Below are 15207 nucleotides of genomic sequence, written 5' to 3' on the forward strand. Positions count from 1 at the left end.
CCCCCCCCCCCCCCCAGCCTAGAGCCTTGCCTCTCCTCTAGCATCATTAAGCTACAACATTACTGGTTTTAAAAGGAAAGAAGTCTGCTTTTAAAATCAGATGCCCTCACCGACCCGACAGTTTCATTCCTGGTATGTACCAACAGAAAAAGTGACCTGTGTACATCCAAAAGCATGTACAAGAATGTTCACTGCAACATGATTCATGATCACTAAGAACTGGAAGCAGCCAAATTAGTAGTAGAATGGATTTTCAGACAATGACTTAAACATTACACTTAATTATACTTACATTATACTTCTAACACAATAAAATGAACGAACTATTGCTATATACAACATGAATGAATCTCGTAAACATAATGTCAGTCAAAAAAAAGCCAGATAAGACAAATACACATTACTTGCTTTCATTCAGAGAAGTTCTAGAACAGGCAAACCTAATCTGTGGTATTAAGGTCAGGACTGGGGTTTCTTCTGCGGAGAAGAGAAGAAAACTGATTGGGAAGGAACAGGACAGAATTTATGGGGTGTTGATAATGTTCTATTTTCCAGTTTAGGTGGTAGCTACATGGGTGTGTTCATTTTGGGGAAAAATCACCGAGCTGTACACATATGATTTACGCACTTTTCTGTAGGAGTGTCATACTTCAAAAAAAAAGCTTATTTTAAAAACACACACACTTTGGGGCCCACCCAGGGACCCAGGGTATGGAGTCGGGGACCAGACCACCCTCCCACAGCCAGGCACAACATGCCAGCACCTTGGAGCCCACCCGGGGACCTGGGGCATGGATAAGGAGACTGGACCTCTCTCCCACAACCAGGCACAACATGCCAGCACCTTGAGGCCTGCCAGGGGACCCAAGGCAAGGAGAAGGGGACCAAACACACCCCACAACCAGGCTTACCGCCAGTGCCAACGAGCATGCCAAAAACAGCACCCCCACGTGGGTGGCCCACCACAGTCACCACAATAACCATGGCTGCTGCAAAAGTGGCTAGATGCCACAACCACCACGCAGATGGTCCGCCAACCACTGGAGTGCATTCACATAAGAAGAGTCACCAGCAGAGACAAAGAAAAGAAGAGGATGTCTCTTTCCACAAAACCCATTTCAGAGTGACAGAAGAAGCATCTGCTCTATGATAATATTGGGGGACCTGATCACATCTCTCAGCATTGGACAGATCATCTAGGTAACAAGTTAACAGAGTAACCATTATTCTTTCAGAAGGAGAGAAGAAATCTAGGGCAATTAGAGGGTGGAGGGGGAGGGAATGGGGAAGGGGAGAGGTTGGACAAGGGGCATAAAGAATAATTATGATTTGTAACAAAATACATGCTAGTAATACTGATTTAATCAACATATCTCAATGTTCAACCCCCAAAATATGTATAATCAATTTTGATTCAATAATAAAATAAATTTAAAAAATTTAAAAATTTAAAAAAAACACACACAAACAGGCAAAAGGGATAGGGTATGATAGAAATGTCTACGACTGGACTGTGGTAACAGCTGCACAGCTCTACCAATTCACTGAACATGACTGAACTCTATAATTACAATGAGTAAATTTCATGGTATGTAAAATTATACCTCAATAAAGCTGTTAAAAAAATATGTGTGTAAATATGTGTGTGTATATATATAAAAATATATAAATATAAAAATACTGGGTCACTAGAATGTAAGCTCAGTACAGGCAAGGACTTTGCTTGTAAAGGTTAAATGCCTAGCTCCTGAAATACAATAGGAACTCAAAAAATATTTGTTGAATGGGGGAAAAAATTGGACACCATCAAAACTTAACTCTTGAGAGCTTCACTATATGTAATCTTCTTGTGGGAAGTTTTAGAGAGATACAGAATAGAACTAAAAGCCCCAATTTCAGACTTTGTATTTTGCCTCTCTACCAGTTAAGAGCAGAGACTGTGAGTTCAAATCCTGGCTCTACTACTTACTAGTTGTGTGACACTGAGCAAGCCACTCTTTGTGCCTCAGTGTTTTTTTATCTGTAAAATGGTGATGATAATAATAATCGTACCTACCTTACAGGGTTATTACTCTTCAGATAGTAAGCACTATATAAATGTTTGGGAAATAAAATTAAAATAAATAAGGTCTTTCTCTTGCAAATCAAGGTAGACCTTTTCTTTGGAAGGAAAGGATGCTTTTGGTGCTTTACCTGATGAAATGTGTACTTGAACAAAAGCGTTAAAAATTCCACCACAGGGAACTGGGAGTAGGACTCGATTCTTCTTAGGTGAACACTCACAAAGAGCCGCAAAAAGTCAGTAAACTTCTCAATGTAGCTAAATGAGACAAGACAAAAGGTGACGATAAGAAACCCCACCACCTCTTTAGAAGAGAACTTAAATTCAATCCAAAATTCTTTCAGTACAGAACTATACAGATTTATAATATATTTTCAGTTAAAAATATAAAGGCCTGCAACAATTACCTACAGGACAGGCAACCCTTCATTCCATTACCACCTGAAACATAGCAGAAAAGTAACTTTAATCCTCAGACACTGTCCACTAAAGCTTCTTACAAGCTACTGCTCTCATATTTCCTAACTCATTAGTGTAACGACCCAATTAAAGTGGAAGGAAATGGTGTTAAAAAGCTGATGGGCAGATCATTGTGTCATTTCAATCTGTCAAGTTTAGAAGGCTGGTTTTCTTAACTAGGAGGCCACGATATTAAAATAAATTGTGCTAGAGACACCAAAACAAGACTATACAAAGGGCATGGCATCCAGGTAAGGTATCTTCAGGCTTATACACTAATATTCATTTCCCCCCCCCTCTGACTACTTGTGCTAATTAAACACATCCCAATCCATGCTAAAAGTAATTTCAAATATAAGGGAAGAAGGCTGGTAGAGCTGGACAAGCCTCAGGGACAATTTAGTCTGACACATTCATTTTACAGATGAGGCCCAGAGATAAAGCAACTGGCCAAGGTCACTGAGCCAGCTCACGGCAGAACGGGACTATCACCCACTCCCAACCCAGTGCTCTTTCTTTTCACATCACTGTGAACCTCCAATTCATTTGTATTCACAAAATCATTTCACAGAAGAGTGTGGGTCACAGCTGCAAGGATAAGAGATTTTTGTTACTAAATACACAGCACTTCATCACTCTCACATTTCAGAAACTGTCATTTTAAGCCCCTAAATACCAAAAGGTGATTAGAAAATGAGATGGACACACCTCCATAAATCAAAAGACCAACAAAAAAGGCAAAGACATACTAGGCCTTAGCTGAAAATTAAATAATAGCTAAAAGCAATTCTGAAACACATAACTGCAAAAAGCTATTTTTTAAAGCAGAGATATGTGAAATAATAAAGGGAGAGAAGATGACTACTTCTCAAAAAAGCAAAATTGGCCCAGAAATAAAAATGTCTCATAGTGCTCCTGGGACCTATCTCCCTGAGGGTGGCCAACCTGCCTGTCTGACCTCTATATGGCTGGCACACAGACATGAGAGTTTATTTGCAGCTTTTTAAAAAATATATCTTTTTTTTTTTCATAAGCAGAATGGCTGTCTCTGTGGATCATGAGGCCAAATACTTTAAAAACAGTATGGCACTAAAATCAATTGTTTTTAGAGAAATAAAAGTACAAAGAGACTTCTCTCTGATACCTTCAATCACTAATACTCAAGAAGAGGAAGTCCTCATAACTTACTCAGCTTATTTATTACATTAAATTTTTTACATGGATAGTCAAAGTCATCAACCAGTTTACTGCCCATTACGAAGGTGCACTCAATTCTCTACCACCCATAAAGAACAAAAAGAAGTCATGGGTAAGATATAAAGCAATCTCAATTTTATTTTCATCTCCAACCCAATTTTAGAAAACTACAAACAAGGCTATTCAGTAACTAAAACTATAGATTTTATCTCACCTCATTTTCTTTCCCTTGCCCACCTTCTGGTACAGGTGCTAATGAACAGTAGAAAGTTAGAAAAAAGGCAGTACAGGAGAAGAGAAGCCAAGGACCTGGTTGGTTAAGCAGCTCCTAAACAACTGAGAATGGACTGAGCTGTTTAGAATTAGTGATAAGGGACCCCAGAGCCAGGAAGCAAGCACACAGTATTATTTTGTCACCTTTCTGCTTCCAGGCACCTCTCAGCTTTCACAGGGCAATAGGAAGCATAGAATTAAAATATAAAACCAAGAGCACAAAAGTTACATGTAACAAACTCAGTACATAGATCATCCATGATGACATTTCTATACCATCTGATGTAAGCCATAACAAAGTGTCTGTGGCTACATTATGCTTAAAGTAAAAGTCAAAACAACTGACATGTGATGGTTAGTAAAGCAGCTAGTTTTTTTTTTTTTTTTAACACGTGAAGATAATACAGCCTTTCTTAACCAAAGCTAGAAAGGATATAAAATTGTATGAATACTGATGCCTTTGAATTCATATAGAAAACTATTACCAAATAATGAAAAAAAAGAAACATATTATTGTATCAGATTATAAGTTCTTTTGTGATTATGCAAAATAATGTCACGCAAAGTTTGTTTACAATGAACCAAACCAAAATAATCTTATGTATCAATTTTTTAACTTTAGAAAAACTTAATAAAACTGCTCAATTTAAAAAGCACTAAAATGTTCCTAACTTTAGGCACTTGACTTTATATTCTGCTGCTTACTCTAAGGAAAAAGGAAATAGCTTAACTCTGTATAGCTTAATAACAAAAGACAATCCAAAGAAAATTGATTAACAACATTTGCTGCCAAGCAATCTATAAATATTTACTAATTCAATATAATTTATCTGCTCTGAAGTTTCTGATCAATATGATTGTTCATAATATAAGTTTCCAATTCCCTCTTGTTTTTGTACAGCAGTAGCATCATGTTAATGAAAGTTGTAAGACATAAATGATATCATTTGCCAGGGAAATAAATAATGAGACCCTATCTCAGAGTACTGTGATGGAGTCATCTTTTAGAGTAAATTAAGGGGGGAAAAAAAAAAGGGCTAGGTAATTTTAGGCTCCATTCAAGAGGACAATAACAAAGAAACACAGGTGTGTGTCACATTAACCTATGCCCACATTAACATCTCCTATCCTTCAATGAAAACTTGCCATTTTTGTAAAATTCACAACAATAACAACATTCCTATACGTTGCAAGACTTGGGAAAAGTCAAACAGTAATAACTAACAAGCAACACCAAGTGAGAAAGGGCGATTATAACTCCTGTACCTCCATGGACCTCTTCTGTTCTTGGCTACGCATGAGCAGCTGTCTCAGCTCCTGCCCCACCTCAGACCTGCAGGCAAATAGTGAGGAAGAGGGGGGAAGAGGGAGGAAGAGGAATGGAAGGGAGGACAGGAGATGGATGGGGGAAAAAAAGGACAACAAATCTACACAATCCACAATCACTTTTATAACTCAACTCATTTCCCTTAACCCCCCTATCCCCTCCAGCTAACCTTAAACTTACTGGTACACACCTACCTTTCCATTCCTCACCAGGAGCCCCATGTTCTGAAATCAAAGAGGATTACAGAAACTATGCGACACAGCATGATAAACAACCAAGGCCCTTTCTCAGGGCACAACCAACTCCACACCTGTTTTCATTACCTCTCATCAAGTTCTTCTAGCCTGCTCTTCACTGTGTGGGCATTGTTATCCTTGGTGATTTTCTGCAGGAGGTAGAAAGTCTGCTGGAACATACGCAGTAAATACTCCTCAAATTCCATAGGCACACAGTTCTTTGACATGAGTTCATTGATGCAGGACATGGCCAGGACCCCAAGCCGGCCGCGCTCCTGACCCAAGACACAGTTCTGGCTGCTGCCGTTAACTGAAGCCATCTTTCTGGCCCGGATGTCACAGCCAAAGCGTGCAAAGTGGAAGATGGTGGTAAGGAGGGATGGGGTGATGCTGGCAGACAGAGGAATCCAACTGAAGAGATGGGCCAGGCACTCCAAGGCCAGGGAACAGATATACTCACTCTCCACATCAAGGATGGGGATTGGCTGATTCAACAGTTTGGCAGAACTAGGACTTTGCAACAGGTTACTCAGTAAGTCACCTGAAAATAAAAAAGGCTTTTAAGATACCCCCATCAAGGCTTTTATAAACCACCGTAAGTAATTCTCCTTCCAAAAAAAACCACGTCAGTTTAGTTACCTATGAAATCAAAAAATAAAATACGCTCAATGTTAAATACTGATTATAAAAAGTTAACAGTATAGCAAAATAAGATAATGAAGTCTGTACTTGTACACTGCTGGTAGGAGTATGAACTAGTAGTGCAGCCATTATGGAAAATAGGATGGAGGTCCTGAAAAAATTAAAAACAGAACTACCATTTGATCCAGCAATCCCACTACTGGGTATATGCCCACAGGAAATGAAGTTAGTATATCAGAGATATCTGCACTCCCATGTTAATTGCAGCACAATTTACAATAACCAAGATATGGATTCAACCTAAGCATCCAACAACAGATTAATGGATTAAAAAATGTGGTATATATACACAATGGAATACTATTCACCCATAAAAAAAGAATAAAATCCTGTCATTTGCAGCAACATGGATGGACTTGGAGGACATTATGTTAAGTGAAGTAAGCCAGGCACAGAAAGACAAATACCACATGACCTCACTCATCTGTGGAATCTAAAAAAAAAAAAAAAATTATATTATAGAGACAGAGAGTAGAACAGTGGTTACCAGAAACTGAGAAAGGGAGTCGGGAATAGAGAAAACAGTGAAAGGTTGGCCAATGGGTACAAAATTACGATTAGACAGGGGGAATAAATTGTGGTGTTCTATTGCACAGTAGGGCAACTATTGTTATCAGTTAGGTTTTCTACATTACGTAATAGCTAGAGCAGAGGCTTTTTGAATGTTTTCAATACAAAGAAATGACAAATGCGTGAGGCGATTGATACATTAACTATGCTGACCCAATAATTATACAACATATATATGTATCAAAAAATCAGACTGTACCCCATAAGTACATATAATTATAATGTGTCAATTACAACTAAAAAATAAAACTAAAACTTAAATTTAAAAAATTAAATTTTTTAAAAAGATAACATTCTGATTCTTGGAGGGAAAAAATCTAGATACAATCTTCAGTGTTTTGACTTAAGTTTAGTCTTAGTGAGTTTGTAGAGTAGCAATTTCCCAGGAGACAAGTAGTCTGGACAAGGATGGGGCTATCCTCTGGTTGTAAAACCCCATACCCACCCACATTTTTCTTTTCGTTCTACATTCCCCCCAAATCATGACCTTGTTTTGACCTTGTTTTTTGAAAAAAGAATACATTACCATTAAATAAATAAATAAAAACTCACTAATACCACATATAAAACTAAACACCAAGTGAATTAAAGATAAAACTTTAAAGTTCATGGAAGAAAATATAAAAGTATCTCAAATATAGGGAAAGGTGGGGAAAGACATACCAAAACACAAACCTTAACAAAAAATACTAATGCATTTATTAACATCAAAATTAAGTGTTTCTAATCAGGGAAGAACACTGAGAAAGTTACCAGGCAGGTAACAGACTATGAGAAGATATTCATAATTTCTAACACCAAAAAGGAGTAAAATCTAAAATATACAAGAAAAATGCTGCCCATCCAAAGTACAACCCCAATATAAACAAAGGCGGTGGCTATAAACAGACAATTTTCAGAAGAAGAAACTCAAGAGGGCAACCAGCACATAGAGAGAAATCAAATTCATCAGTAATCAGAAAATGCAAATTAAAAGGAGACTGAGGAAAATTTAAATGTTGAGGGCAAGGCATGGATACGCGAACATTCACACGGCACTGACAGGAGGGACAGCCATTCTGAAGAGGAACCTGGCACTCTGGAGTCATCTTAAATATTCAAACACCCTGTCACCTAACATTTCCCCTCCGAGTATGATCCCAAAGCAACCAGGTCTAAGAGGAGACAGGTAGGGGTTTATGTGGGTGGTGAGGCAGAGGCCATCTGGGCTCCTCACTGGGAGGAGAAGACACAAAACGCCGGGAAGCCTATCATATCACGCAGTAAGCAGACCCCACACACTAAATGCACAGGGCAAAAGCATGGACAGACCTTAAAAAGATAGTGTTGAGGGCCGGCCCGGTGGCGCACTGGATAGTGCGCCGCTTGGGAAGCGCGGCGGCGCTCCCGTCCGAGGGGTCGGATCCCAAATACAGACCGGCTCCCGCTCACCGGCTGAGCGAGGCGCGGGAGCAACGCCAAGGCTTGCGATCCCGTTGCCGGTCCCCGGTCCGGTACGGGGGCAACACTGAGGGTTGCGATCCGTTGCCGGGCCCGGAAAAAAAACAAAAAAAAAAAAAAAAAAAAAGGGTTGAAAAAAAAAAAAAAAAAAAAAGGGTTGAAAAAAAAAAAAAAAAAAAAAGGGTTGAAAAAAAAAAAAAAAAAAAAAGGGTTGAAAAAAAAAAAAAAAAAAAAAGGGTTGAAAAAAAAAAAAAAAAAAAAAGGGTTGAAAAAAAAAAAAAAAAAAAAAGGGTTGAAAAAAAAAAAAAAAAAAAAAGGGTTGAAAAAAAAAAAAAAAAAAAAAGGGTTGAAAAAAAAAAAAAAAAAAAAAGGGTTGAAAAAAAAAAAAAAAAAAAAAGGGTTGAAAAAAAAAAAAAAAAAAAAAGGGTTGAAAAAAAAAAAAAAAAAAAAAGGGTTGAAAAAAAAAAAAAAAAAAAAAGGGTTGAAAAAAAAAAAAAAAAAAAAAGTGTGGAAAAAAAAAAAAAAAAAAAAAAAAAAAAAAAAAAAAAAGATAGTGTTGAATAAAAAGTAAGAAAAAGCACTCTAGTATCACCACACCATTTACACATACTAAAATACATGAACACAAAATAGTAGGTTTTTACAAGAACATATTATCAAACATACACTGGATACACATTGTATACATTAAAACAGCCGCATCTGATCTCAGTCTTTTGGCTATGATCAAGTGTGTAAAATGGTTGTTCGCTGTGGGGAAGGGAAACAGGAAGAGAATGGGGATGATGGGAATAAATAAAAAATAATGAGGTTATTATTATGTAAACCAACGATATTCAAGTGCTATGAACTGGGCAGTATAATTAAGTTAACTATTTGCTCTTGTGGCTTCAGGTTTTAAAATCTAAGCATTACTATCAAACAGCAGTTCTCAAAATTTGATCTAGAGATCCCTGAAGGTCCCCAAGATTCTTTCAGGGGGCCCACAAATCCACAACTTTTTTTTTTTTTTTTTTTTAAAGATGACCGATAAGGGGATCTTAACCCTTGACTTGGTATTACCAGCACCATGCTCTCCCAAGTGAGCAACCAGCCATCCCTACATAGGGATCCAAACCCATGGCCTTGGTATTATCAGCACCACATTCTCCCAAGTGAGCCACGGGGCCGGCCCTGATTCACTATTCTTAAAAGAATGCTAAAATGTTACTTTCCTTTCTCACTTTCATTATCTCACAAGTGTACAGTGGAGTTTTTCCAAAGGCTACATTACATGCGATATTGCAACAGATAGAATGCAGGAACTACTTTCATTAAGCCACGTATAAAAGAGATTTGCAAAACGGGTAACTGCCACTTTTTCCAATAAATTTTTCTTCTTCACTTTGGAAAATATAGATATTTATTAAAATATATTATCTCTTAATATGTAGTAGGTTTAGCATGGCTATTTTAAAATAAATTAATATTTGTAAATTTTCAGTTTTAGTATCAGTATATGTAGCCCCCAAAGCTTTTTTGAGGACCTCAATAACTTTTAAGACCAAAAATTTGAGAACCATTGGGCTACTCAAGGTGGGTCTGTAGACCGGCACCAGCAGCATACTCTGAGAGCTGGTCAGAAATACAAATGATCAGGCCCTGACCAGGTCCCATCCCACACCTATTAAAGCAGAACCTGAAAGTGTGGGGCATGTTCTTACAAGCTCTCCATGTGATTCTCATGCTTGCTTAATTTTTTAAAGCACTGGGCTAAACAAGTCACACAAAATGAAATGGAAAAAAAGCTGTAAAGTTATTTTGGAGAAGAAAGGAGAAGAAAAACATTTAAAACTATAACAAGAAGAAAACTTTCCTAAAATAAAAATGTGACTCTACAAAATGAAAGGGCTTATCCTGTCCAAAAAAAAAAAAAAAATGAAAAAGAGGAATCAATATTAAGAATTTTAGGCATAAGGAAGGAATGCAGGCAGAAAAAGCACATATACAGGAGAAAACACCTTAATTCAGACTTCTCCACAATAACAACAGAAAGCCAGAAGACAGTGCACTGTGCAGTGTCTACAAGTTCTGAGCGAAGTGTGACTTTACCTAAAGTTCTCCTTTGGGTATAAAGGAAGGTGATATTTCCTCAAGCAAACAAAAACTTCTTCCTTAGAGGTATCTTTTAGAAATTATCTCTTGTGGAAAAAGCACCTCAAGGTCAGCAATGCCTTCAGTTGAATACCTTTTGTTAAATAAAACTAAAATTTGTTTTTATTAAAAAATATATATATGACATTTTGTCTTTTTATCCAATCTATCCTACACACACACACACACACACACACACACACACACACACACACACACACACACACCGCCCCCCATGACTGCCATTCTAGAAAGATATATACACAAGGACAAAGGCTGAGTAGGATCATGCAGAGGTAAGAACTGATTAGGTAGATATGGATGACCTGTTATTTTTTCTCAAAAACAAAAAATGGTTTTAATGTTGTTTCTCAATTAAAATGATCCTAGTCAAATTTAAATGTTTCGAGGTATTTGTAAAGCTAAGTGACTACGCCACTTGTCTGGTTAGGGCCATTGTTGTGCCAATTGTATGGCTAGGCATTGTCTGACTCCTGCCGACATAGCCAATTGTATTGCTAAGGCTATTGTATTGTTAAAGCAATTCATAACTAAAGCCAAAATGTTTCATTATTTTAGTTATACTAAGTTTCCATTTGTATTGTCAGCGCTAGGGATCACACCCTTTAAACCCATTGTACAGACTGGGTCACCAGATCCCTCACATGCCTGACTGGGTCACCAGAACCCTCACATCCACGCTAGGTAATTGGGAAAGATCCCGGGAGCTGTTGGCAGATGACATGAGCTCAGTCAGCAGTGGGGGCAGTGGTCTCCCGGAAGGTCCCAGGGGCCATAGCAGCTACAGCTTGCAGCAATAGCCTCCAGCAGCAGTAGCAGCCTCCCCGTGCCCCACCCCCGGGGGCATCCTGGGGGCAAGAGGAGCCATAGATCAGACCTACTCATCCTTAAAGTCCATAACTCAGGACACCTGGGTGCACATGCGCAATTACATAAGACAATAACCAAGGAACACCTGGGCGTACATGCATATTTACATCAACTGCTCAGCAAGATTCTGAACATTTGAGGGGCCCTGATCTTTTTCCTTCACTTTCCCTACAGTATTTTAATAAATTATGGGAGAGTTTTTCAAAAATTAGATTGTAATCAAAGTGGAAGGAATGACCAAACCAGAACCTACTTCATGCTGCAGTACTTCCAATGCATACTTAACAGAGCTTTACCAAACTCTCTATGTAAGAGGGTGCCTTGATTATAAACATCTGGGTTTATAGCACACTTGTAATGGGCTTTCATGAAAAGATCCCCTCAGTTTGTTTTTTTTAATTATTGAAATTCCATGTTTTCTATTCAGTTCTACATTTACTAACTCAGGGTTTCCCAACCTCAGCACTACTGAAATTGTGGGCTAGTTAATTCTTTGGTGCCCTATGTACTATAGGATATTTAGCAGCATCCCTGATCTCCACTCACTAAATGCTAGTAGCAATCCTCCACTTGTGTTAACCAAAAATTTCTCCAGACCTTGCCAAATATCTCCCGTGGGGCAAATCACCCTAGCTGAGAACCACCACCCTAACTGTAACCTCTGTTGCATAAAATGGGAAAACCTCTTCAGAAGGCCTTGGGAGGAGAAAATGAGGTCACGGAAGTTGTGAATGACCCTCCCAAGTGCCACCTTTCTGCAAGTGGCTTATAAGGGATACATGAAAAAATTTTCAAATGCACAAAGATATGCAATTGGGAAAAAGTTTGGGAGAAGGTAGGAAGGTATATCTTGGTCTCAATTCATGCTCTCTAATATATCCTCACCCTGAAAAACTTTTTATCATCAGTGTATCTACAGATCTATATTTCAAACTACATACCATGTGGATGAGAAAGATATAGTCCCTTAATTTTTATTGCAGAATGAACAAAGCTAACTGAGAACTCCAGTATGTACATAATTTCATTCTGTATACTTTTTCTCCCATTTGTCCAAGCACAAACAAGTGAGGATGAGGAGAGACTAACGAAGAGGCGGAGGCTGCACAAGCACAGCAGGAAGGAACAGATGCCAGGAGGAGGGCACCATCCACATCTTCCCTCATTTATCCTCAGAGGCAGATATTCTTTTACAGCTGAGCTCATCAATGGTCAGAGAAGGTATAAAGGGTCCGCTCAAAGTCACAGAGTAAATAGCAGGGCCAAGACTCAAAACTCAGAGATGGAGGGCCAGCCCATGGCTCACTTGGGAGAGGGTAGTGCTGATAACACCAAGGCCACGGGTTCGGATCCCTATACAGGGATGACCGGTTAGCTCACTTGGGAGAGCATGGTGCAAACAACACCAAGTCAAGGGTTAAGATCCCCTTACCGGTCATCTTTAAAACAAAAAACAAACAAACAAACAAAACTCGGAGATGGAGGAGGTAGGTGAAAGTGGTGAGAGTATCTAAGACAAAAAGTTAGGACAAAGACCCTGCACTTAGAATTGGAATGCTGGGTTCATGTCCCTGCTCTACCACTTGCTGGCAATGGGACCTCCAGCAAGTTACTCTCCATGAACCCCCGTTTGCGTGTTTGCAAACAAGAGAAAACCATCAGATCTGCTCCCCAGCAGCCTGGTCTAGTGAGGTGAGTGACCACTACTGCAGTGGGTTTAGGAGACAAGGCAACAAGGTGGGGAACTATTCTGGGAAACAAAACACACACCCCTTTCAAACCTTTGTCTACATCTAGACTGTTATAGTAGTCGTTGCAGGGATTGGTCCCTGGACTTTGGTCTGTGAAAGTGATTAGACAGAAAACCGTATTTTTAAAAAGTGTGTGGGAAAAGAGACCAAAAGCCTAAGAGGACTATCAAATTGGATGGGGAGTTGCACAGGAATGCCGGCAGGGCAGAGAGAGTCAAGTCGGGACTGCTGATGGGGTGTGCTAAGGAATTAGTTTTATTTTTCACTGGGCCCTAAGGTTTCTCAGAATGAATTTCCTCTAACAAAACCAAGCTTATAATCAAGAAAGCCAAACAATTCTCCAGAGGTCTACTGCTTAACTTGATGTCTTAAATGCACAAAGACAGTTTAGCAAAAGCATCAAAATAAATGTTAATTAAATCATCAGCACTGTCAAAATAATGGAGCAATAAGGGATTTCACTTACAATTATCATAAAGAGAAAAAAAATGGTAACAGATGAACATGCAATTTTTTTTTTTGAAGGGCAAGTATACCAGTTTAAAAGCTTACTTAATTCCCTGAGACTGCCATAGTCTCAATTATTTTGCTTTTTCTCAAATACTAAAATTCAAGATTTCAATAAATTTTAATAGTGTCTGAGAGGTAATTTCCAAGAAGCAGCCACCATATTTTTAAGTTTTGTTACATGGAAATGTAAGTTAGCTCATATTTTATTTCACCTAACTTCATAAACAAAACCTAAGCAACATATAAAAGAAGTAAGCATATATTTTTGGTTTGTATTACCTCATATTCCCCAACCTGGCCCCAAGGAAAATAAAGTCTATAAAAGTATAAACTGAATTAGCTCTGAACATAAACCTGAATGAAGCCAACTAAAACAGTTTTTGGTACAGAAAAATTATCTCCGAAAAACAAATACATTTTACTGTAGTAAACTGTTGCTGCTAACTTAAACTGGATGACGAGCTAGTATTCAACTATCTGAAAACAAATCTAACTCAAAAGAACTAATCTTTGCAAACTATATGTAAACAAGAGGACAAATTTAAAGACTAGCCAAAATGCAGGACGCTCCATGGTGTTCATTCACCCATAAAATCAAATATGCATTCTTTGCCAATTTTTCTTTAATCATTCGAACACTGCAGAATATAAATTTGTTGAGCCATCTCAAATACCCACATTAAGAATGACAGTTTGCCACCAAGTACAAATAAAGTTCAATTTGCTGTGTGCTTTTAATATACTCTGGAACGCTATAACAGTTTTTAATCTAAGTAGAATGATAAATGCTTAACAGTTTTTAATCCACATACGACAAACGGAATTTGGAAAAAATTAGTATACTATGAGCAGTCCTCAAAACTTCATAATATACTTTCAATTCTACAATAACTCTACAAGAACTTCAACATCTACACATTAATAACAAGCTATAAGAAACAGCTTGGGCTTAGAGATATCTGATTTCAACAGCCCATTTCCTTGGGGTGAAGAAGAAAGATGTAGAAATATTTCTCATTAGCCACATCAACCTTTACAGTAGAGGAAGAAATATGTGCCAATTCACAGGATGTTCTCTACTTGAAAAGCATCTGTGATCATTTAGTGTAAACAGAAGCATTTAGAAACTAAAATTTCCTGCTCAGATACAATTTCCTCTTTCCATCAATCCTTGAAAGTAGTCATTTTCAGATGAACTGCACTCTGACTTTTGAAACAGATATTAATGTAAATGTGAACAATAACTAACAACCAGCAAACTATTTAATAACCTCTGCAAATATGCCCAGGATTTATCAAATTATTCTTAACCAATGTAAATTCAACGCTGGCTACTGCACACTGTGCCCCCCCACCCAATCTTTCACAGCCAGAATGACTTTGCCCTTAGTCCAGTGAAGAAGAAAGCACTCTACATTCCTCTCCTTCAGGCTGCTGCCCCCCTCCTGCGACCCCGTGCAGAATGGCAAAGCAGCGCTGTCAAGCCCCCACCCCCAGGCTCATACCAACCTCAGCACAAGGAATACAGCCATGAAATTTGAGAAAAAGAGGGAAACGAACTTGGAGGGACAGCAATTGTTAAGTCTGAAGGGGATGGAGGTGGATGATAGAAGCTCAAAGATGCCATCTTCATGACAGGAAAGAAAGAAGCAAAAT

General features: G+C 38.3%; 1 protein-coding gene across 2 annotated transcripts in view; it reads right to left on the reverse strand.

The window, feature by feature from the left end:
* The window catches only part of XPO6 (exportin 6), a 123569-nt gene that overhangs the window by 58598 nt on the left and 49764 nt on the right, over positions 1-15207 (reverse strand). For both annotated transcript variants that reach the window (XM_008580577.1, XM_008580576.1), the window contains exons 7-8: positions 5642-6095; positions 2194-2320 (exon numbers count right to left, since the gene is read on the reverse strand). In XM_008580577.1, the coding sequence (XP_008578799.1) occupies positions 2194-2320; positions 5642-6095 (581 nt within the window). The remainder of the gene's footprint in view (positions 1-2193; positions 2321-5641; positions 6096-15207) is intronic.

This window comes from Galeopterus variegatus, unplaced genomic scaffold (assembly GCF_000696425.1).
Source record: "Galeopterus variegatus unplaced genomic scaffold, G_variegatus-3.0.2 Scaffold2130, whole genome shotgun sequence".
Taxonomy (NCBI): domain Eukaryota; kingdom Metazoa; phylum Chordata; class Mammalia; order Dermoptera; family Cynocephalidae; genus Galeopterus; species Galeopterus variegatus.